At 38.5% G+C, this 26919-nt stretch overlaps 1 protein-coding gene across 1 annotated transcript in view; it reads right to left on the reverse strand.

Moving 5' to 3' along the window:
- The window catches only part of Cngb3 (cyclic nucleotide gated channel subunit beta 3), a 191198-nt gene that overhangs the window by 66583 nt on the left and 97696 nt on the right, over nucleotides 1-26919 (reverse strand). The window contains exons 8-11 of the mRNA XM_032890369.1: nucleotides 26035-26121; nucleotides 22923-22987; nucleotides 22117-22239; nucleotides 12485-12626 (exon numbers count right to left, since the gene is read on the reverse strand). Of these exons, the coding sequence (XP_032746260.1) occupies nucleotides 12485-12626; nucleotides 22117-22239; nucleotides 22923-22987; nucleotides 26035-26121 (417 nt within the window). The remainder of the gene's footprint in view (nucleotides 1-12484; nucleotides 12627-22116; nucleotides 22240-22922; nucleotides 22988-26034; nucleotides 26122-26919) is intronic.

Consider the following 26919-nt stretch of genomic DNA (forward strand, 5'->3'; position numbering starts at 1 on the left):
ATACAAAGCAATTCCCATCAAAATTCCAGCACATCTTCTTACAGATTTTAAGAGAACAATTCTCAACTTCATATGGAATAGCACAAAACCCAGGATAGCCAAAAGAATCCTGATAATAAAAGAACTTCTAGAGAAATCACCATCCCTGACTTCAAGCTGTACTACAGAGCAATAGTAATAAAAACTGCATAATATTGGCACAGAAACAGTTGATTAATGGAATAGATTCAAAGACATAGAAACAAACCCCAACACCTATGGATACTTGATTTTTGACAAAGAAGTCACAACTATACAATGGGAAAAAGAAAGCAATTTCTACAAATAGTGCTGGTCTGTTGATCTGCATGCAGAAGAATACAAATAGATCCATATATATCACCCTGCATAAAACTAAAGTCCAAGTGGTCAAAGACCCAAACGTAAAACTGAATGCACTGAATCTAATAGAAGAGAAAGCAATAAAAAGCCTTTAACACATTGGCACAGGAGAAAGTTTCCTGAACAGAACGCCAATGGCTCAGGCTCTAACATTAACAATTGATAAATGGTACCTCATGAAACTATAAAGTTTCTGTAAGGCAAAGGACACTGTCAATAGGACAAAATGGCAGACTACAGATTGGGAAAAATCTTCACTAACCATACATTTGAAAGAGGGCTAATATCCAAAACATATAAAGAATTCAAGAAATTAGACATTAACAAACCAAATGACCCATTTAAAAATAGGATACAGGGGTTGGGGATTTAGCTCAGTGGTAGGCGCTTGCCTAGCAAGCACAAGGCCCTAGGTTTGGTCCCCAGCTCGAAAAAATAGAAAAAAAAAAAAAAAAAAAAAGGATACAGGCTCGCGCTCCCTGCCTCCAGCTCACTGTTCCCAGACCCCATGGGAGAGAGAGCTCACCGCTGAGACAGGTGGGCACTCCTGAGACGGCAGAGCGGAGGAGACCACCAACACTGCCCACATTCCTGGCCCAAGAGGAAACTGTATACAGCCTCTGGGTTCCCTTAGATAAGGGCACAGGAGCAGGAAATCCTCTGCATCTGAGACACCGCCGGAACCTGAAGGGACCGACCAGATAAACAGTTCTCTGCACCCAAATCCCACGGGAGGGAGAGCTGGGCCTTCAGAGAGGTAGACAGGCCTGGGAAACCAGAGGAGACTGCACTCTGCCAATATCTCTGACTCCAGAGGAAAACACTAAACGCCATCTGGAACCCTGGTGTACAGAAGCTCCCGGAAGGGGCGGCACAGATCTTCCTGGTTGCTGCCGCCGCAGCCGCAGAAAGCTCATAAGCAACACCCCACGAGCAAACCTGAGCCTCAGGACCACAGGTAAGACAAACCTTCCAGCTCCAAGCGACCTGCCTGGTGAATGCAAGACACAGACCCACAGGAACAGCTGAATACCTGTAGATAGGAAAAACTACACACCTGAAAGCAGAACACTTTGTCCCCATAACTGGCTGAAAGAAAACAGGAAAAGAGATCTACAGCACTCCTGACACACAGGCTTATAGGACAGTCTAGCCACTGTCAGAAATAGCAGAACAAAGTAACACTAGAGATAATCTGATGGCAAGAGGCAAGCGCAGGAACCCAAGCAACAGAAACCAAGACTACATGGCATCATCGGAGCCCAATTCTCCCACCAAGCAAACACGGAATATCCAAACACACCAGAAAAGCAAGATCTAGTTTCAAAATCATATCTGATCATGATGCTGGAGGACTTCAAGAAAGAGGTGAAGAATTCCCTTAGAGAAACACAGGAAGACATAAACAAGTAGAAGCCTACAGAGAGGAATCACAAAAATCCCTGAAAGAATTCCAGGAAAACACAATCAAACAGTTGAAGGAATTAAAAATGGAAATAGAAGCAATCAAGAAAGAACACATGGAAGCAACCCTGGATATAGAAAACCAAAGGAAGAGACAAGGAGCTGTAGATACAAGCATCACCAACAGAATACAAGAGATAGAAGAGAGAATCTCAGGAGCAGAAGATTCCATAGAAATCATTGACTCAACTGTCAAAGATAATGTAAAGCAGAAAAAGCTACTGGTCCAAAACATACAGGAAATCCAGGACTCAATGGGAAGATCAAACCTAAGGATAATAGGTATAGAAGAGTGAAGACTCCCAGCTCAAAGGACCAGTAAATATCTTCAACAAAATCATGAAGAAAACTCCCTAACCCTAAAAAAAAGAGATACCCATAAGGCATACAAGAAGCCTACAGAACTCCAAATAGATTGGACCAGAAAAAAACACCTCCCGAACACATAATAGTCTAAAAACACCAAATGCACAAAATAAAAGAAAAAGAATATTAAAAGCAGTAAGGAAAAAGGTCAAGTAACATATAAAGGCAGACCTATCAGAATCACACCAGACTTTTCACTGTTGCCAGAAGACTATGAAAGGCCAGAAGATCCTGGACAGATGTCATACAGACCCTAAGAGAACACAAATGCCAGCCCAGGTTACCGTATCCTGCAAAACTCTCAATTAACATAGATGGAGAAACCAAGATATTCCATGACAAAACCAAATTTACACAATATCTTTTCTACAAATCCAGCACTACAAAGGATAATAAATGGTAAAGCCCAACATAAGGAGGCAAGCTACACCCTAGAAAAAGCAAGAAACTAATCGTCTTGGCAACAAAACAAAGAGAAGAAAAGCACACAAACATAACCTCACATCCAAATATGAATATAACAGGAAGCAATAATCACTATTTCTTAATATCTCTCAACATCAATGGTCTCAACTCCCCAATAAAAAGGCATAGATTAACAAACTGGATACGCAACGAGGACTCTGCATTCTGCTGCCTACAGGAAAGTGAAAGGCTGGAAAACAACTTTCCAAGCAAATGGTCGGAAGAAGCAAGCTGGAGTAGCCATTCTAATATCAAATAAAATCAATTTTCAACTAAAAGTCATCAAAAAAGATAAGGAAGGACACTTCATATTCATCAAAGGAAAAATTCACCAAGATGAACTCTCAATCCTAAATATCTATGCCCCAAATACAAGGGCACCTACATATGTAAAAGAAATCTTACTAAAGCTCAAAACACACATTGGACCTCACACAATAATGGTAGGAGATTTCAATACCGCACTCTCATCAATGGACATATCATGGAAACAGAAATTAAACAGAGACGTAGACAGACTGAGAGAAGTCATGAACCAAATGGACTTAACAGATATTTATAGAACATTCTATCCTAAAGCAAAAGGATCTACCTTCTTCTCAGCTCCTCATGGTACTTTCTCCAAAATTGTCCATATAATTGGTCAAAAAACGGGCCTCAACAGGTACAGAAAGATAGAAATAATCCCATGCGTGCTATCAGACCACCACGGCCTAAAGCTGGTTTTCAATAACAATAAGGGAAGAATGCCCACATATATGTGGAAGTTTAACAATGCTCTACTCAACGATAACCTGGTCAAGGATCAAAAAAGAAAGAAATTAAAAGACTTCTTAGAATTTAATGAAAATGAAGGTACAACATACCCAAACTTATGGGACACAATGAAAGCTGTGCTAAGAGGAAAACTCATAGCTCTGAGTGCCTGCAGAAAGAAACAGGAAAGAGCATATGTCAGCAGCTTGACAGCACACCTAAAAGCTCTAGAACAAAAAGAAGCAAATACACCCAGGAGGAGTAGAAGGCAGGAAATAATAAAACTCAGAGCTGAAATCAACCAAGTAGAAACAAAAAGGACCATAGAAAGAATCAACAGAACCAAAAGTTGATTCTTTGAGAAAATCAACAAGATAGATAAACCCTTAGCCAGACTAATGAGAGGACACAGAGAGTGTGTCCAAATTAACAAAATCAGAAATGAAAAGGGAGACATAACTACAGATTCAGAGGAAATTAAAAAAATCATCAGATCTTACTATAAAAGCCTATATTCAACAAAACTTGAACATCTGCAGGAAATCGACAATTTCCTAGACAGATACCAGGTACAGAAGTTAAATCAGGAACAGATAACCCAGTTAAACAACCCCATAACTCCTAAGGAAATAGAAGCAGTCATTAAAGGTCTCCCAACCAAAAAGAGCCCAGGTCCAGATGGGTTTAGTGCAGAATTCTATCAGACCTTCATAGAAGACCTCATACCAATATTATCCAAACTATTCCACAAAATTGAAACAGATGGAGCACTACGAATTCCTTCTATCCGCAAAAAGCCACAATTACTCTTATACCTAAACCCACAAAGACCCAACAAAAAAAAAGAACTTCAGACCAATTTCCCTTATGAATATATGCATTCTAAAAATACTCAATAAAATTCTGGCAAACCAGATCCAAGAGCACATCAAAACAATCATCCACCACATGTGATCAAGTAAGCTTCATCCCAGGCATGCAGGGATGTTTTAATATATGGAAAACCATCAACGTGATCCATTATATAAACAAACTGAAAGAACAAAACCACATGATCATTTCATTAGACGCTGAGAAAGCATTTGACAAAATTCAACACCCCTTCATGATAAAAGTCCTGGAAAGAATAGGAATTCAAGGCCCATACCTAGACATAGTAAAAGCCATATACAGCAAACCAGTTGCTAACATTAAACTAAATGGAGAGAAACTTGAAGAAATCCCACTAAAATCAGGGACTAAACAAGGCTGCCCACTCTCTCCCTACTTATTCAATACAGTTCTTGAAGTTCTAGCCAGAGCAATCAGACAATGAAAGGAAATCAAGGGGATATAGATTGGTAAAGAAGAAGTCAAAATATCACTGTTTGCAGATGATATGATAGTATATTTAAGTGATCCCAAAAGTTCCACCAGAGAACTACTAAAGCTGATAAACAAGTTCAGCAAAGTGGCTGGGTATAAAATTAACTCAAATAAATCAGTAGCCTTCCTCTACACAAAAGAGAAACAAGCCGAGAAAGAAATTAGGGAAATGACACCCTTCATAATAGACCCAAATAATATAAAGTACCTCGCTGTGACTTTAAACAAGCAAGTAAAAGATCTGTACAATAAGAACTTCAAGACTCTGAAGAAAGAAATTGAAGAAGACCTCAGAAGATGGAAAGATCTCCCATGCTCATGGATTGGCAGGATTAATATAGTAAAAATGGCCATTTTACCAAAAGCCATCTACAGATTCAATGCAATCCCCATCAAAATACCAATCCAATTCTTCAAACGAGTTAGACAGAACAATTTGCAAATTCATCTGGAATAACAAAATACCCAGGATAGCTAAAACTATCCTCAACAATAAAAGGACTTCAGGGGGAATCACTATCCCTGAACTCAAGCAATATTACAGAGCAATAGTGATAAAAACTGCATGGTATTGGTACAGAGACAGACAGACCAATGGAACAGGATTGAAGACCCAGAAATGAACCCACACACCTATGGGCACTTGATTTTTGACAAAGGAGCCAAAACCATTCAATGGAAAAAAGATAGCATTTTCAGCAAATGGTGCTGGTTCAACTGGAGGTCAACATGTAGAAGAATGCAAATCGATCCATTCTTATCACCCTGTACAAAGCTTAAGTCCAAGTGGATCAAGGACCTCCACATCAAACCAGATACACTCAAACTAATAGAAGAAAAACTGGGGCAGCATCTCGAACACATGGGCACTGGAAAAAATTTCCTGAACAAAACACCAATGGCTTATGCTCTAAGATCAAGAATCGACAAATGGGATCTCATAAAACTGCAAAGCTTCTGTAAGGCAAAGGACACTGTGGTTAGGACAAAGCGGCAACCAACAGATTGGGAAAAGATCTTTACCAATCCTACAACAGATAGAGGCCTTATATCCAAAATATACAAAGAACTCAAGAAGTTAGACCGCGGGGAGACAAATAACTCTATTAAAAAATGGGGTTCAGCGCTAAACAAAGAATTCACAGCTGAGGAATGCCGAAAGGCTGAGAAACACCTAAAGAAATGTTCAACATCTTTAGTCATAAGGGAAATGTAAATCAAAACAACCCTGAGATTTCACCTCACACCAGTGAGAATGGCTAAGATCAAAAACTCAGGTGACAGCAAATGCTGGCGAGGATGTAGAGAAAGAGGAACACTCCTCCATTGTTGGTGGGATTGCAGACTGGTACAACCCTTCTGGAAATCAGTCTGGAGGTTCCTCAGAAAATTGGACATTGAACTACCTGAGGATCCAGCTATACCTCTCTTGGGCATATACCCAAAATTTGCCCCAACATATAAAAAAGACACGTGCTCCACTATGTTCATAGCAGCCTTATTTATAATAGCCAGAAGCTGGAAAGAACTCAGATGCCCTTCAACAAAGGAATGGATACAGAAAATGTGGTACATCTACACAATGGAATATTACTCAGTTATAAAAAAACAATGACTTTATGAAATTCGTAGGCAAATGGTTGGAACTGGAAAATATCATCCTGAGTGAGGTAACCCAATCACAGAAAAACACACATGGTATGTACTCATTGATAAGTGGCTATTAGCCCAAATGCTTGAATTACCCTAGATGCCTAGAACACATGAAACTCAAGATGGATGATCAAAATGTGAATGCTTCACTCCTTCTTTAAAAGGGGAACAAGAGTACCCTTGGCAGGGAATAGGGAGGCAAAGTTTAGAACAGACACAGAAGGAACACCCATTCAGAGCCTGCCCCACATGTGGCCCATGCGTATACAGCCACCCAATTAGACAAGATGGATGAAGCAAAGAAGTGCAGGCCGCCAGGAGCCGGATGTAGATCGCTCCTGGCAGACACAGCCAGAATAAAGCAAATACAGAGGCAAATGCCAGCAGTAAACCACTGAACTGAGAACAGGATCCCCATTGAAGGAGTCAGAGAAAGAACTGGAAGAGTTTGAAGGGGCTCGTGACCCCTTATGAACAACAATGCCAAGCAACTCGAGTTTCCAGGGACTAAGCCACTACCTAAAGACTATACATGGACTGAACCTGGACTCTGACCTCATAGGTTGCAATGAATATCCTAGTAAGATCACCAGTGGAAGGTTAAGCCCTTGGTCCTGCTAAGACTGAACCCCCAGTGAACGTGATTTTTGGGGGGAGGGCGTCAATGGGTGGGGAGGGGAACACCCATAAAGAAGGGGAGGGGGGATTAGGGGGATGTTTGCCCGGAATCCGGGAAAGGGAATAACACTCGAAATGTAAATAAGAAATACTCAAGTTAATAAAAAAAAATTTAAAAAAAATAGGATACAGATCTAAACAGAGAATTCTCAACAAAGGAATCTCTAATGGCTGATAAACACTTAAAGAAATGTTCAACAACTTTAGTCATCAGGAAAGTGCAAATCAAAATGACCCTTACTCAATCACAGTGTCTAAGATAAAAAACTCAATCAACAACACCATGTTGGAGAGGATGTAGAGTGAGGGAAACTTGTACAACCATTTTGCAAAACAGTCTATCAGTTCCTCAGAAAACTGGAAATGGTTCTACCTAAGGACCCAGCTATACAACTCCAGGGCATATGCCCAAAATATATTCCACCAAGCCACAAGGTTATGTGCTGCACTATGTGCATGGCCGCTTTATTTGAAATAGCCAGAAATGAAAGCAACCCACATGTCCCGCAGCCAATGAATGTTGACAGAAAGTGTGGTTCATTTACACAATGAAATACTATTTAGGTATTAAAAGCAAGGACATCATGATTTTGTAGACAAATGAATGGAACTAGAAAATATCATCCTGATTGAGGTGATGAGGTAACCCAGACCCAAAGGACATGCATGGTATATACTCACTGATGAAAGGATATTAGCCAAAAAATACAGAATACACATGATATCCTACAGGTCCAAAACACTTAAACAAGAAAGAAGGCCCAAGTGAGGATGCATGAACCCCACTTAGAAGGGGGAACAAAATAGTCCCAGAAAGCAGAGGGAAGGAGGAACCTGGGTGAGAGAGCAGAGTGCAAGGGGACTAGGTGGGCAGAATCAGGTATGGGGACAGACAGGAAAGAGGGCCAGAGGGCCAGGAAAATGAATGGATATAGCTGCTGGGGTCGAGATGGGGGCATAACAGAACATCTAGGAAGTCTCAGGGACCTGGGAGGAGGTCCCCAGGCGTCAATGTGGGTGACCTTAGCCAAAATGCCCAACAGTATATGGAACTTGAAGAAACCATCCCCAGTAGGCAGACAGAGGACTCCCAGTGGAGGGATGGGTACACCAACCCACCTACAAAGCTATCTACCCAAAATTGGTCCTATCTAAAAGAAATGAAGGTGGCCTTGTTGGGCACCAATGAGAGGAGAAGCCCTTGGTCCTTCCAAGGCTGGACCCCAGTGTAGGGGAATGTCAGGGCAGGGAGGTGGGAATGGGAAAGGGGTGGTTGGGGAGAGGAAACACCCTTATAGAAGAAGAGGGAGGGGGATTGATAGGGGGCTTATGGACAGGAAACTGGGAAAGGGAATAACATTTGAAATGTAAATTAAAAAATAGCCAATAAAAATATACAAAAAACAAAAACAAAAAATGAAGGAACAAAATTGGAGCAGATGGTAAAGAGATGGCTGACTAGTGACTAGTCTAACTTGAGTCCCATCTCATGGGCAGGCACCAATTCCTGGCATTATTAGTGATGCTATGTTGTGCATGTAGACTGGAGCCTACAAGCATAGCTGTCCCCTGAGAGGCTCTACACAGCAACTGACTGAGACTGCAGATAACCACATACAATCATTGGTTAGAGGTCAGCGCCCCCTATGGAAGAGTTAGGGGAAGGATTGAAGGCTCTGAAGGGGATGGCAACCCCACAGGAAGACCATCAGGGTCAACTAAGTGGGACTCCTGGGAGCTCCCAGAGACCAAGCCACCAACAAAAGAGCATATAAGGACTGGTCACAGTCTCCAGCATATATGTAACAGGAATGCCTTGCCTAGCTTTAGTGGGAGAGAATGAACCTAACCCTGCAGAGACTTGATGCACCAGGGTAGAGTGATTCCCAGGGGGAGGGCCACCCTATCAGAGGAGAAGGGGAAGGGAGATGGAGGATTGCAGTGTTTGGAATGTAAATACATAAATAAATTAATTAATAATTAAAAAGAAGAGCACGAAAACATTTTTTAAGATGTATGCCGTGGATTCAGGAGGTCTAAAGTAGAGTCCAGGTTTAGACTGTCTCAGGTGATGTAGTCCAGGCTGAGCTCGAATTTGCTACATAGACTAGGCTGGCTTTGATTTTTCCTCTTCCTCTTACTTCTGCTTCCCAAGGGCTCAGATCACAGGACAGAAACATCAGTTTCTGGTCTTTTGAAAATTGCTTTGCACGCACCAAGTTCTCAATATGTATTGAATTTTGCTTTAACTGTCCATTTAATCACATATTTTTCTATTCTGATTCAGTATGAATTTAATGTGTTAATTGCAATGGCTCTTCATCTTGTCTCTTTTTGAGACAGAGTGTTACTATGTCACTCTGACTGTCCTGGAACTCACTATGTAGACCTAGGTGGCCTCAAACTCATAGAGATTTTCTTGTCCCTGCCTTCCATATTCTGGGATTAAAGATGTATGCCATCATATACTACTTAACCTCTTAATCTCTTTAAACTTGAGTCTCTTTATCTGTAAAAATGGGAAAGCAGTGAATGCACCCCATGTGAATTTATGGTATATTATGACATAATGTATTCATATATTTATGTATACTGCTTCACTGCTTTTAAGTTTAAATCGAGAAAATTTTCCAATTACTTTTATATTTCTCTTTTTCATATCATTTACATATCCATTTATATTTTCTTCAAAATATAAGATGAATTGACACCCTATATTGAAGGAAAACAACATTTGTTTTGGAAATTTGAGGACAAATTAGATATTACAGATATTGTTTGACCTTCAAAGTAAAGTATAAAATGTTTCAGACATATGATACATTTTCCATTTTAAAGGAAAAAAGTTGTGCTAAATTTAGAATTGTTTCCAAAGCATAAGCTTGGGTTGATTTAGATTATTTTATAGTTTATTTTGCTGATATTAGATATTGAATTATATATTTTATATATATACATATATATATATATAAACGTTTAGAATGGAATTTTTTATTGGATATTGGAACACCCCCCCACAGTTTCGGGGAATGTCAGGGCAGAAAAAGGTGGTGGTTGGAGAGAAGGAACACCCTCATAGAAGAAGGGGAATGGGAGATGGGATAGGGGACTTATGGATGGGAAACTGGGAAAGGGAATAACATTTGAAATGTAAATTAAAAAGTCCAATAAAAATATCCAATTCTTTTATATTTCAACTGTTAGTAAATATCCCTATCCATTGATATGGTATTTACACCTACAATGCTCAAATTCTTGAAGCTCATTTTCTAATACCTAAATGTTTTCTCAATGGAGTTGTTTTTGCAACTTCCCTTTCTAGTCTAATAACATGTCTAAGCTGAAGCTGACTTGCCGCTGTGCATTGACAATAGCTGCCTATCTATTGTCTGTATTGTTATGTTTGTACTTGGAGGCTTGCTTGCTCCTCCTAGCTGTAGCCAGTTTCTGACAGATAGTCATGCCATCTCTGAGACTCTCTCCTGAGAGTGTTTTTCATAATTCACATTAACTAATCCATAATTCCTACACTTTATATAGATACCATATTCTCTCCATCTACCTGTTTTACAGGATAGTACTAGGCACCAGAACAATAGACTTACATCTCAAAGCTTGATAAAATTACCTGAATTAGCTAATTTTGATGCTTAGTTAGCTGAGGTACCTCTACCACTAGTAGTTCATTATTTTGTCCAATATCCTCATCTTCATGATATGGAGTGTGCCCTTCTTTTAAGATTCATAACCACTTTTCAATAACAAGTGTCCTTAATTCACTAGTCACCACATCGAAGTTATAGTAAAACACATATTTAAGGCTGGAGAGATAGCTCAACTGTTAAAATCACTGGATGCTCTTCCAGAGGTCCTGAGTTCAATTCCCAGCAACCACATAGTAGCTCACAACCATCTGTAATGGGATCTGATGCCCTCTTCTGGTGTGTGTAAAGACAGCTAGAGTGTACTCATATACATAAAATAAATAAATACATCTTAAAAAACACATTTAAAAATGCAGGTCCTATTTGGTTTATATTAGAATTAACATTGAATAATCTTGTTCAGTGCTCTTCCCTGACTGGCTTCCCATTGCTCTCAAAGCAAAACTCAGATTTAATATTCAGAATTCTTGAAGTATTTTATTCTTGACTTTGTTTCTTACTTCCAAAAGCCCTTTGTCTCATCACTGCTATTTGGATCTCAAACACATTTCCTGCTTTACCACTGACATCTTTTCAAAACTCCTTATGATCAATGGAATTGCCTGTTGGTGCTAACTGAATACTACCTGACTCTTGAAAATGTCTCACTTGGGGTTGGGGATTTAGCTCAGTGGTAGAGCGCTTGCCTAGGAAGCGCAAGGCCCTGGGTTCGGTTCCCAGCTCCGCAAAAAAAAAAAAAAAAATGTCTCACTTGATTCTGTTCCATAGAACCTGAGAGGCTTCCCTTTTCTGAATAGCAGATGGCTTCTGAACTTCCCTGCCATATGCCATATTTAGCAGACACACTTAATGTTAATAGATGAACTATTTGAGTTCTGACAATTTCTGAGCAGTATCGAATATCATGGGAAGTATTTCTTATTGTTACAGAATGAATTTTATCTATACTGCAGTGAATGTCTTAGGAATCAATAGCTTTTCTAGTGGGTCTATTGATTTTGTGATATAGTTTGGGTTCTTAAATCATGCATTACAGCCTTATATGGGCATGCATAACCGAATGTGGGGGCTGCAAAATCGAGATAATAAACATTTTCTGATGCCTTAACCAAAAAATAATTAAATAAACATTTAATGAGTCTGAGGTGTCTCTGATAGAGTTTGCCCAGGCTGTCCTACATGGCTTCACTGTAGCCCTGGTTCTGATACACTACAGGCCCACTTTGAATTGTGTACTTTGCAGCACATTATGCAAGAATACATGCTTGAAACACCTGGCTCAAATTTTAGACCCCATTATAATGTTTTTACTGTAAATTCATAGGGTTTTTATCTTAACAAAATTAGCTGGCAGGTCATTAGTTCCTAAAAAGGAAAACCATCTGGGTAAGGCAGCACTTATATGTAATTCTAACACTAAGAATTTGAATCCATTTTCCAATGAGATGAAAGAAGTTTGGGGCTAGCCTAGACTAAATAACAAAACTGTTACATCACTGAAAGTCAATGTTGAAATGTTGATCCAAGAATATTCTATTCCACATCATTAAATAGATGAAAGGTAGCAAAGCAAGGAGAGAAAGGAACAAAAGAACCACAGATTTCAATATTTCCTCCATAAAATTTATAAATATCTGTTCACCTTTTAAAAATGAACATACTTTGTACATAGGGATTCACTGTCAGCTTACCTGACCAATTAAGCTGGAGAACACAAAAACTCCCGAAAAGAAATTCAAGAGTTGAAAAACAATTTCAAACGAAGTCTGTGGCTCTGGAAGGCCCCCAATTGTAATTAAAGTTCGAACTGCCCAATAAAAACATCGCAGATACCTGTAAAAAAGGATGCATAGATTCTCGTGTACATACCACTGTAACACAATTTGCTCCCACGCACAGTTTGTATGTGCAGGAACTGGCAAACACTACGTGTACTATAAAGTCTTTTAAATTTTATTTTTTGATATTTTATGTATTTACATTTCAAATGTTATACCCTTTCACCCCTCTCCCATACCCCCTTTCTCCTCCCCCTACTTCTATGAGGATGCTCCCACTGCCACCCACCCACTCCCACCTCAATGCCCCTGTCAGCAAGTACTTCTTGGCATCAGCAATAGTGACTGGGTTTGGTGACTGCATATGGGATGAATCCCCAGGTGGGGCAGTCTGGGCATACATCCAAAAGATGCTCTAACATTTAACAAGGACACATGCTCCACTATGCTCATAACAGCCTTATTTATAATATCTAGAAGCTGGAAAGAATCCAGATGTCCTTCAACAGAGGAATGGATACAGAAAATGTGGTACATCTACACAATGGAGTACTACTCAGCTATTAAAAACAGTGACTACATAGAATTCTTAGTCTAATGAATGGAACTAGAAAATATCCCGAGTGAGCTAACCCAGCCACAAAAGAACACACATGGTATGCACTCACTGATAAATGGATATTAGCCCTAAAGCTTGGAATACCTAAAAAAATTTCACAGATCATATGAAGCCCAAGAAGAAGGAAGACCAAAATATGGATACGTCATTCCTTCTTAGAAGGGAGAACAAAATACTCACGTGAGGAAATACAGTACACTTCTTAACAAACATTAGGAAATGACTAAACACTTAAACAAAAGGAGGGTATTTACTAGCTATTTCCAAAAATCGGTAGACTGTTTTATCAGGCTTCTATTTCTTGAGTGAAAGACTTGTACAAAATTTAGCTAGGATGCACTCTATGTTTCACAGTGAATGGGTAACGTGGAACAACTTGGATGTTTGAAGACTTCTGGGAAGATGAGTTTGAGGTCATCTGCTTTGTCTCTTGAATCTTACTCTTGGCTTGATATGCATGTTTTTCTCCATATAATCTCTTCTTGGAATGCCCAGGTTATCTTCTTGCCTTACAAATCTAAGTCTGGTCTGGTTGGTAACAGATGCCAGAAGAAAGCCTTCCTACTTACCTTCCTAATGAGACTTGATTGCGTTTCCTCATACTCTGCCTGCCTCAAGGCATGTAGACCTTTTTTTCAATTGCAAAATTCCCTATACACATTCCTTTTGTCTCATTAGAGATCTTCCCCACATCTTCACCCACCCAACTCCATACCTTTTCTCTCTGTCTTTTTTAGAAACTAACAGACCAACCAAGAAATAAACCAGAAGAAACCCAAGGAAAGAGACAGATAAAAAAAAAACACAAAACGAAACAAAACAAAAACAAAGAAAAAGACACACACACCATAAGAACATAAAATCAAACTATAATATATAAGTTTATGGATTTCTTAATAGCAACTGCTTCCTCTAGATCATAGCCCAATATGTAGCTTAAGATATAATCCTGAAACCCCATAATATCATAATCTCTTGCCTTGTTCTATTTGTCAAGCAAATCCCTAGGACTAGCTTGAATTAATTAGAAGATAAATTAGGCTCCATCTCTCAATGGATAGCAAAGAATTTGAGGCTATCTTTAACTTGACAAACCAGTGGTGTTGAGATGGCTCACCAGGTAAAGGTACTTGCTAACAAGCCTGATAACCCATGTCCAATAACTAGGAATCACTATTGGAAAAGGAGAACCACGCATGCATACTGTCCTATCCTCAACCTCTCTAAAGCAAATAAATGTAACAAAAATTTTAGTTATCAAACCAGCAATATGTGGAGAATGTTGATAACTCTTTATAATTTAGATTAAATTGTTTCCAGATATGAAGAATAGAGCACATAAATATGTTCACTATCATTTCTAAATATTTTTTCATTTATTTTTTATTCACTTTATATCCCAATATCAGCCCCCATCCTTCCAGTTCCCCCTCACACAACTCTTCCCCCATTACCCCCTCTACTTTTCTTCTGAGAATGGGGAGCCCCTGGGTATTACCTCAATACTATCGCTATTAAAAATAAAAACATAATGAATTTTTCAGGCAAATGAATCGAACTAGAAAATATCATCCTGAGTGAGGTAACCAGTCTTGAAAGGACATGTATGTACTCACTTATAAACGAATATTATATATAAAGTACAGGATAACCATGCTATAATACCCAGATGGCTGAGTTCTCGTGCTCTCAGCAGCTGTGGATGCCCTCACAACAGCTGCTCAAGATCAAGACAGTTACTACCCTAGCAGAGAGTGAGAAGGCGTAGAGAGACCCACTCCTGACTCAAGAGCTGTGGACAGTGGATAGCTTCATGGGGAAAGATTGTCACTTTTGCTTAAGGGGGTGTACCATGGTTCAACGGATGGCCTCACACCCAGGAGTGTACAGGTAACACAAATCAGATTTCTAATTTCTTTTTAAGACATTAAGTTTGGGGTGGTAGGGAGGTCAGGCAGATATGTGAGGATTTAGAGAGAGGAGTGACAGATTAGTAGTGACCACTGCAAATTGTATAAGATTCTCAAAGAATTAATAAAATTAAACTTAAAAAAATCCAAATAATTTTTAGATAGGCAATGAACTCAGTGGTCTCAATTAGTTTTTTTTTTCTTTCATTCTGGTGTTCATGGTAGATTAAAACTTTCTATAGAATTCTGCCTTAGTCAAGCTTTTACTTTTAAAATAGAAGTACTAAATGTCTTAGTCATACTACTCCTAGGTAAATTCCCAAAGGATTTTGTATCCTACTGCAGAGACTGTCATACACATGCTCACTGCTGTGTTATATGCAACAGACAGGAAATGAAATAAGGTTGGATTTCTATTAGTCGATGAATGGCTAAGAAAAATATATAACATAGAGTTAAATTTTATAACCATAAAGAAAAATTAGTCACAATTTTTTTTAAAAAATGAGTTGAACTGGAAAATATTAAATTAGTCAAGAGGCAACTCAGAATCATAAAGACAAATACTGTATGTTCTCCCTTATATGCAGATCTACATAGCATAAATGATGGTAAATACTGGGATACTAGAAAGGCATCGATGAAATGGAAAAGAGTCTTTAAGGAGAGCATTTAGAAATCAATAGAACACATGAGATAATAAAGTGGAAATATTGGGGACATCAAGGTTCAGTGAGGAGGAGGGACAGAAAGATGAGGAAGAGGAGGGCAGATGTGAAACCAACCAAACTGAAGTATGTTCCAAAGTCCCACAAGGAAAACTGCTCCTTAATAGGCCAATTAAAATATTAAATTAAAACATTTTGAGAGGTGGGGCTCAGGAGATTGATCAATGGGAAAAGTCCTTGTTTCACAGGTCTGACAACCTGAGGTCAAGCCTTGGGTTTCCTGTAAAGATAGAAGGAGAGAAGTAACTCCACAAAGTCGAGCTCTGACCTCCATATGTGTGGAAGCACAGCTCCTAGCAACAATTAATAATAAGTTAAAAACAGGTTCTATTTCTTGTTCTGGCAGGTCACACAGAGCAGGAACACTTTAGAACTTTATGACTGGATTATTAGTCTTTGAACAAGGGTAACCATTTTCAAATACCAAGAAATGGAGTTTAAGAAAGAACAAAACACGCTGGTGTCTTATTTATTAAAGTAAAATCTATAAGTAATAAATTTCAAGTTCAATATGTTTTAAAGGATATGGAATTAAAAAAAAATTCTCCTCTTATATTCCAACGGCAGTTTCCCTTTCCTCCACTTTCCCCAGCTCCTTTCCCACCTACACTCTCCCCCAGATCTACTCCCCCTCCATTTTCCTTCAGAAAGAACAGGGATATCCATGGAGCATGGTACGTCAAGTTACAATAAGACCAAGGACATAGCCTCATATCAAGACTAGATGAGGTAACCCAGTAAGGAGAAGGAGTCTCAAAGCAGGCAAAGAGTCAGAGACAACCCCTCCTCTGTTAGGAGTTCCACAGGAACACCAAACTACCTAACTGTAACACATCTGTAGATGGCCTACCTCAGATCCATACAGGCTCCCTGATTGCCACTCCAGTCTCTATGTGTCCACAGAATCAACTAAGCAGGGCTCACAGGATGTGGGGATATCTTTAACCTGGTAGATAAAGGACTAACTACCACAACAAAATTAGTAACAAAGAGCCCACTAAGTTTTTCAGGAGAGTTTAGAATCACGTGTCAAAATAGTAAATCTGTCACTGAGTGTCCAGAATGCTTTGGCTTATAATAGTAGACTTGATTTCAAAGAAACAAATAACAAAAGTAAATTTATGGGCAAATCTCAACTTTTCAAGTCCAAATTTTAAGGACACCGTCACTTAATTTATTTTGGTTACAAGTTCTCACCTCTGGGTTTCTTTAAAATAAGGAAGCTTTTAAAATTTAATACCTCCAAAGGGTGGGAAGAGGCTAATTTTTTTCCTATGTGGTCAGCTCTATTATACATCACTTTTGAACAAGCACAGTATTACCTTCATTCACCTTCCTATTTATAAATGCCAAAAATGACAGCTGAATCTGAAATGTTGGCATTGATTTCCCAAGTCTCAAGGGTTAGCCTTGAACTTTTAAAAAATTAAATAGTATGCTATGTTAATTGGAAAATTTTCTGCCCTGATGCTTTGTGGTTTATTTTTGGATTCTTTTCTCAGACATGTCTTACACACCAAGACATTCCCAACCAAAGGTAAGATTTGTAATTTAATTAGATGGCATCATATTGATTTTCTAGGATTAGCTTAATTAGTCAAGGGTGTCTATCTCTAATATCTACACTCCAGGCAGATAAATCTTTTCAAGGAGAGTCCATTGGACTGATTTAATATGTAGACTCTCTATAAAATTTTAATGCATGACAACACATAGCTCCCAGTTAAAACAATAAGGTAAAATTTAACATTGGACATGAAAATGAACTGGAAATTTTGCTTCTGTAAACATGTAAGAAACTCAAAATAATCTAAACAAAAAGTATAAAAAAACCTCTCAATATCATCGATTATCAGGGAAGTGCAAATCAAAGCTATATTGTTACGATCTTACTCATTAGACTACTTGTAATTAAAAAGACATTTAAAAAATGTGAGATGTCAATGTTCTGTTTTCTATATTGATTTCCAAGTCCCTGGCCATATAGAGACACTCATTGCACTGCCTCCTTCCCTGTGTTTTTCACAATACCTGTTTTCCTTTTCTGATTATTGTAATCCTAGCTGTGGTAATTAGAAACCATGTTGTAGATTTGGTATATATATTTCCTGGTGATTAATGATGAGCACCCTTGATGTTTTTATCAGCCATTTCTCTGTATTCTAGAAGTCTCATTTCAAACCTTGTTCATTAAAAGCTTTTGCTATTAAATTGTCGGAATTTTTCATATTTGGGACATTAGCCCATTATCACAGGTATGGTTTGTAAATATTCTGTCCAGCTTTGATTTGTTGATTATTTTGTTTCTAGTATAAGCAATTTTTAGTGTAATAGAAACCAATGTTTGTTTCTGGTATAGGATATGTTTAGTGTGATGGAAACCCGTGGATTGACCTTTGCTTTTGCGTTTGAGGGGCCATATTAAACTTATTATTGTTCAAGACAGTCATGGAGCTATCATGCTCTGCTTTCTTCTAGCAGTTTCATAGCTTGGAGTCTCACAGTTGAGTCTTCAATCTAATTACTTGATTTTTATGGGTGATGTAAGGCAGGGAAAGATTCCACCGGGATTTTGACAGTTTGCCCCGAGTTGGTTACATTTGAGCAATAATCACTCATCTAATCCATGAACCCAGATGTCATTCTGTTGAATCACTTCTGTTTCACAGGCTTTCATTTGCCTGATGTAGCTTTCAGGGTATCTCTGTTGAATGTCTTAGTTTTTTATTCCACTTGACGGTGTTGTAAATAGAATCATTTAATCCATTGGTTTATACAAATGGCATCACAAAGTACGTATGCTTTGTGTAGTCTATTGAGAGCTACTTGTGTACATGTAATTTATTTATACAAATTCCTAAGTAGTCTCCATTGTATGTATATAAGTACAGCTTTCAAAAATATCAAAAACATTCCTTGGCTATATAAAGTTTCTGATTATTGTGAATCTATTTTCTCTGAATATTCTGATGTACTTCTACCACTTTGATATATATTTTAATTTCTATTCAATAAAAACGTGCGCAAAATTTAAGTTGCAGGGTAATTGCATAATTAATGGGTCTTTTCTTAAAACTGCTATATTCTTCGGGTGTAGTGCCACATACTTTTAATCCCTGCACTGGGGAGGCAGGAACAGGCAAATCTCTAAGAATCCAAAGACAGCCTGGTCCATATAAAAAGTTCCAGGGAGTCAGAACTATGTATAGAGACCCTGTCTCAAAATCATTATATCATTTTACTTCCATGCCATGAAGTTCCAATTTATTCTAACACTTGCTACTGTAACTTATGATGGAGAGTTGTAATTGTCTACAGTACAAGACTGGGGAGGATCTAGAAGAGTAATCAATGCCACCCTTGGGGTGGCATTTCCAGAGAGAATTAAAGAAGTTGGGGATCTTTCCTGAATGTTCATGGCACTATCTCATGAACTGTAACCCAGATAGAAAAGAGACAGATAAAGGAGAAAGCCCACTAACTTCAGAGGCTTGCTCTCTTTCTGTTTCCTGGGTACCAACCACGATGTGATATCTGCTGTCCTAAGGGCTTCCTGCTGTTCCTGGTGATCCACCTCATCTCAGGTCCACTGTAGGGAGCCTGCTTACACTGGAGTGAATCCTCTGAAGCTATGAGCCGAAACAGCCTCTTTCCCTAATAAGTTGCCTCATTCAGATATTTTCCAGAGAAATGAAACCTGACTAACACATACTACTCACTTTAACATAACCCTTACACCGCCAGTCTTTCACCATTAGCTACTGTGGTATTAATGTACTAAATATAGTTGGTGTCTTAATTTTCCATAAAATTATTCATATTAAAGTAAATACTCACATTCTAAGTTCATTTTGTTTATACAGGATCGATTTTTAGATTTCTAAGACCATGTTTACTCTGTGTGCATGTGTGTTTTACAATCAGTGGTCTTTGTAAGATTTTTAAAAAATCAGGTCTAAAGTGAATGAATGTGAAAAGAGGCCATGGTTTGGAAGAGAGAAAGGAGGAGTACGTGAGATTGTTTGGGTGGAGGAAAGGGAAGGGGGCAATGATGTAGTTAGTGTACTATCAAAAATATTTAGAAAACCAGTGCTGGTTAAAAAAAGACGATTATAATTCTTTACACATAACTGGCTTGCTTATGATAGTATATAATGTTTGAGATATTTTTACTCTCTTTGCTCTCCATCTGAAGGCAGGAACATGGTAAAGTCCAGACAGACATGGTGCAACAGAGCTGAAAGTTCTACATCTCCATCTGAAGGCTGCTAGCAGAATTCTCACTTCCAGACAGCTAGGATAAGGTTCTTAAAGCCCACACTCACAGTGACACACCTACTCCAACAGGGCCATAACTTCTAATAGTGACACACCCTGGTCTAAGCATATACAAACCATTACACATACATACATACAAACACACACCCACATCTTTACCAACATGCACACATACACATGCAGACAGACACAAGCACCACCCACATCACATACATGTTCACACACCTAGATACACACACACACACACACACATACACAAATACACACACATGTACATAATACACACAGACAGAAACAGATACACACATACATTCATACACAGACATGCACCCATTTACACACACATGCACATACTCATATACACATGCAGACACACACACATGTACACATCTACACACACATCTACATATTTGCACACACATGCAGACATACACATGCACACATCTACAAATATACACAACCACATATATACCATGCATGTACACACTCACACATAGACAGACAGACACATACACACATGCATATGCACACACACGTACCCCCTCACAAACATACACAAACAGACTCACACACAGACATAGACATACACCACGCATGACACACTGACACATTCACACACTGACACACAGATACACTCACACACATGCACACACTCACACATAGACACACACATTCATACACACACATATACCCCCATGCATAGATGCACACATAGACACACACAGACATACACCCACAACGCCCCCCCAACACACCCTGCTCCAATAGTTTCTATTTTCTCTTATACTTTTTCACTTAAAAGCATGCTAACCCACAAGAGAGGTTTTACTACTTATGGCTGAACAGTGACTAACAGTTGTCTTTAGTGATGTAGCTACTGGTAGACTTCTTATTTTTCCATATCCTCCTATTTATGCTCCTGTAAATAGTACAAATTAATATACACACATGCACACACCCAAACATAAACATACACATGCTTATACACACACACACACACACACACACTAAAAGTAGAAGAGGAAGTTGGGAAGAGGAAGGCGACCAATGGGAGTAGGAAGGGCATGAACAAGGGTATTAGAGGTGTCAATATGGCTAAAATAGATTATATACTCTCATGAAAAAATATCACAATAAAACTCATGTACTGTGGGGCAGTGAGCTGTGAAAGGTACCCTGGTTTCTGGTTGAGACAAGGCAAATCCCAAAAATTGACCCTAATAGGGAAGGCAGGTACATTCTCAGCCTCCCAGATCAAGGCCTCACTAGCTCCACACCCCCAACCCTTGTAGAGAGGATTGAGACAGATCAGTTACTTAGAGCAATGCCTCAAGCCCTGCCTCCACAGATGAGGATGTGACCACAGGTTACATAGGCTCAAGACAGATCAGGCACAGAGGACAATGCCCCAAATCCCTCCTCCAGAGGTGAAGACAGTGACCACAGTTAACTTAGGCTCAACACAGATCAGATGTAGAAGCAGGACCATGACCCCAAATATGTAGATGAGGTCTTCTCAAGCTCTGAGGCCCAACCAGTAAATAGGAAGTACCTGCTGTCAGACACTGACCCATCCAAAAACTGTATTTAAATGTTGTGTCCTGAATTAAAACTGTGCAGGAATTATTCCATGGTCTGAGAGCTTCTATCATAAGATCTATAACACTGTCTCTTGGGATAGAGATCTGCTCTCACTGAAATCGCAGCCAGAATCTCTCCTTCACCCCTTACCGGGGAGCAACTGAAGCAGCAGTGGTGGAAAGGAGCAGAACTAGCAAAAGCTGTTCCCCGCCTCTGCCTGAGTTCTCTCCCCCTCGCCGGAACCCATGCACCTAGCTGTATGAGAGATCATCGTGGAGAGCTCCACCCCCGCTCACAGTACCAGAGCCCCACAAGGTACCACTAACATACTTATAAAAGCTTGGAGAAAATGGGGGCTATTGAAAATTCTTATACTAAAACTGAAAATTTAGAAGAGAAAGAAAAGTCTCTTTCAAAATTAGAACTCACTTGTTTCCTTCCCCATTATAGACCCATTTAGTTGAGCCAATTCCTTCATAGTCTGAAGCCCAGTAATAAACACAGGCGTTAATGTGCAGAAGAAACAGCAAGTAGCCAGTTGTTCGGATAATCCTGTCAGAGAGAATAAATGGAAAGTAAGGCTTGACGTTGTTTCTGGAAAGCAGCTGATTTCAACGTTTTCTTTTTCTCTATGCTTCCAATGAGCTCTCTCGCTTTAGATTTGCTAAGTGTCAACTCTCATTTGTGCAGTAGAAAGCGAAGGTGACACCACATGTTGTCTGCCTGCAGAGTCTTGAGTGGGCTTGACGGAGTGTAAAGAAAGTCTTCATTTCTTTGCACAGATGGCTTGAGTCAACTCTGTGAAAGACACGCCTCAAGGGTCACTTCTTCATTTTGAGTCCCATAAAATACGCCGCACTGATTTACCTGGAGATCGGAAAGACTCACAGGACTTCACGCTGTGATGAACTGTGATCGAAGGTTTCTACTCAGGAAATTCAGAATGGCAAATGAGTGAAATTTAGGCTATGCATAAATTGCCATGAGAGTTGGAGATCTGACTTGCAAGAGTGTACTCCTCTCTTATTGTTTAAACTGTCACATGATGGGTTCTCTTCCTTACTTTAATCTAAGTGTACTCAAAACAGCCCAATTGGCTTTAGAATATGCACTCATTTTTATATAGCAAGATAGAAAATGTTTTTGAGCAGGGTGGTCATTGTCTCCTAAATGCCTTTTAAAATGTCCTGCCACCACTTTCTCTGCTTCCCCCCAAATTTACCAATGAAGCTCACCTGTAGACATATGCTTTGTCCATTATAGACTCCAGGTGATGGTTAAACTCAAAGAATGAAGTGTACTGTATAAGAAATAAGCAAAAGAAATAAAAAAATAAGTTAACCGTATGCTGATTTAGTTAAAACTATACAACACAGGTTTTATTAGAAATGATTTTGTTCACACCTTTAAAAAAATCCCATGTCTGTCATATTTAATGATATTTTCTTGAAATAGTATTTTAACATGGTACCAAACCTAGAAAAATGATTGTCTTGTTTTATTTTTATCCATTTATTACAGTCTTATTTGTGATGCATGTGGAAAATCAATAATGGGTTTCTTTCTAACGCATATAGTGAATTTCTACTCTGCAATGGTTAAAATCATACTTCCAAATATAAGTAAAAGAAGAAAAAATTGTTGTTAACAGTGACTTTATTTTTAAGGAAGAGGCAGTAAATCTATATTTTTTTTCAAAATGTAGAGTCCACTAAACGTTATTAGAGGCTTGTGTTCTGTGCTATCTGAAGGTTCAATGGCTTCATGTGATATAATCGAAACAGAGTTGCTCTTTCCCTCAAGGTTCTTAAATGTGCAGATGCACACAAAGAATATTTCCTCAGCTGTAAGGAAAAATGAAATCATGACATTTTCAGGTAAATGAATGGAACTAGAGAAAATACCAAGTGAAGTAACCCAGGCCCAGGGTGACAAACACTGTATATTCTCTTTCATTTCTAGTTTTTTTTTCTCAGCTCTCACTTCCTTGGGGTTCTCCTACTTCATCCTCTCCTTCTTCCTTCATTTCTATAGGACACAGGGCACAGAATAGGACCATGAAATCACCATGGATCCCAGAACTAACTGCCAGCACTATTGTTGATGTGGTTCTGGAAAAATTGTCTATGTCATATTTGGCTCCTTACCTAAAAATGATGTAGTGAAAAGAGTGTGTGAAGGTGTACATTGACATACTGAATGTGTTTAGAAAGATCTCACAGAGAAGAGTCCTCAGCCACTACTTACTCCAAATTATCACCCAATCTGTATGTGACTGCCGAGCCTTTGGATTAAAAAATAGTATATGTAATAGAATACTGTTATGTGCAATACATTCATCTTATATGTGAAATAGAAATGTTTCCTCTTAAGGTAGAAATATACACAAATGTTTGTTTTCCTGGAATTCCTGAAAATATCCTTCAAAAGCTCAGATAATGTTAAGTACAATTTTTGATAACTTCTTTACTAGAAGTTTGCTGAAAGGACAATGTTTTAAAACTAACGTGTTCAAAGAGAAAATTTATGTTCATAGCATTTTTTTTTCATTTATAATCTGGAGACAGGTACATGATAATATTTACCCTAGAGAATTGTCTCTCCAAATAACACCTTTATAAATAACTGAAACATAGGACTACTCAGCTAAGAAAAAAAAATCAGTGTTGACTTACGTGATATTCTGTATTAAATGCTGCCTCTAGAAAGCTCTCTAGCATAGATTCAGAGATGGAGTATAGTGCTCTGCCTTGATTAACACTCATATTCCAACATCACACCAGGACACTCTAGAGTTTTCTTGGGCATATGGGAATACAGGGTCAGGATTCTTTAAACTTAGAAAAATTGTAAGCATAGGTAGGTTTTTGTGCCTGATCTCTATCTGCCAATAGTATAACAAATAATCCGCAGTAAGATAAGTAATGTCAACATCATCAGTGAGGGTGGACAGCTTTCCAAGTATGCTGACTCTCGTCTTCCTCAGTGTGGGAAGGAATAAAATAGATAAAGGAAGCAGAGCTTTAACAAAGTGTGTAGCAAAGTTAGCCCCAGTAATTGTTGCCATTGTACAATCCATCATGGTGGCTAGATCCTGCTGGAAATATAATCAACCTGTTTTCCCAGGATGCAAAAGATACACAATTCAAATTTATAACATATTTTGAGTTTCTTTTAAGAGTATTGTTTTTGAAGTAGAAGTATCATTGGCGTTCTTCCAAAAATTTGAGTGAGTGAGGGTGAGGAGGGAGGGGACAGGGGATTTGTGGAGTGGAAACAGGGAAGGGGGATAACATTTGAAATGTAAATTAATAAAATAACCAATTTTTTAGAAAAGCTAAAAAACACCTTTAAAAAATGTGTGTATAGGTGTTTTGCCTGCATGTCTATTTGCTCTACATAAGATGTTGACAGCTGACAGGAGAGGGTGCCAGATCCCCAGGAAATAGGGGTACAAACCGTGGTTAGCTGGCATGTGGATGCAGAGAATTGAAACTGGATCCTGCAAAAGCAGTCAGTATTCTTAACTACTGCTATTCTTAAAGATGTATGTAAAAATTCATTCAGATTTGCCTCTCACTTGTACAAGTTACCCAACAAATCTAAGTTTATGAAATATGTATGTCTTAGGATATTTTGAATAGGCAATATGTATTTCTAAATCAATATTAAATACATCACTTCAACATTTTTGTCCTTCTTGCCTCTATTCATCTTGATTTTTTTTCATCTTAGGCAACTGCTTTAAATAGTTTTTGAAAAAACATTTGTAGTATTTAGTAATTTACTTCAATTTAGACAATTTAACAGTTTTTCTGGTTTATATAAATTAATATTGTTCTGTAAAGTATTTTGTATCTAGCTTTTCCCATTTTCCTTAACAATCTATCTTGAACTTCTTTCCATATTATTACTCAGAAAACTTTCTTTGCTTTCCAGGTAAATTGTAGATGTGTCTCAGGGCTTCAGGAAATTTAACCTCTTTTTTTTTTTTTTTTTGTTTATTTATTGCTTTGTTTGAACACCTGATATTTTAGGCATTCAGGAAATCTCTGATAAAATAGGTTGCAGAGAAAAAAAATTATTTACTTGTAATTCTCGTCATCTTTAGAAGTATAAAAACATTCCATTTTGGATTATAAAAAAGTACTTGTTTGTAAGATAGGCAGGTAGTAGTCATTTCCATCTGTAGAATCTATGGCATTATCCATTCAAAAATAGCAGTGATGAAGGCAGAGAAATGGAGCACTGTTTACAATAAGTTGAGCACTGTGAATTTTAGGATATCTAAACTACTTCAAGATTTCAATCAGGAGAAAAAGAAGCAGCTGAATACGGTTTCTTTACCTTTAATATCCGATTTGTTCTGAATATTGGATTGACTCCAAAGAAGATGTAGAGAACTTCAAATGGCAGTAGAGATGCCACATCCATCTGTTGACAGAGCATATTCACATTCATGTGGCACTTGCCTGCCTCTCTATGCTAGAAATTGAACCCAACATGCCAATATATGTGCAAGCTACTTTTCTATTGCTGTGATAAATTATCCTGCCAGGTAACCTAAGGATGAAAGAGTTCATTTTAGCTTATGGATCGAGGGGGATACAGTTTATCATAGTGGAGAGGACATGGTCAAGGCAGGGAAGAGAGGGGAGAAGCAGGAAGATGGCCGATCAACTGCATTCCAACTCAGGATGTCTAGAGTGAATAGGAAGTAGTGGCCTGAGGGCTATAAAGCCTCAAATTTGACTTCAGTAAGATAATGTCTGTAGCAAGGTTTCACCTTTTAAAGGCTATAAAACCTTCTCATACCATCTCGGGACCAAGTATGCGTCTACAGGAGATAGTTCACATTCAAACTGCAACAGTATGTGAAAGTTGTCATGCTGTAATTAATTATTTACTATTTAATCCAAATAGCTTTCACTTACACGATGCCATGTAAAGACATATCATTAAAACAAGTACTACAGTCAGAGCCTGCCCCACATGTGGCCCATACATATACGGCCACCAAACTAGATAAGATGGATGAAGCAAAGAAGTGTAGACCAATAGGAACCGGATGTAGATCTCTCCTGAGAGACACAGCCAGAATACAGCAATACATAGGCTAATGCCATCATTAAACCACTGGACAGAGAATGGGATCCCTGTTGAAGGAATCTTAGAAAGGACTGAAAGAGCTTGAAGGGGCTCGAGACCCCTTATGAACAACAATGCCAACCA

Source organism: Rattus rattus, chromosome 1 (assembly GCF_011064425.1).
Source record: "Rattus rattus isolate New Zealand chromosome 1, Rrattus_CSIRO_v1, whole genome shotgun sequence".
In the NCBI taxonomy this organism is placed as follows: Eukaryota; Metazoa; Chordata; class Mammalia; order Rodentia; family Muridae; genus Rattus; species Rattus rattus.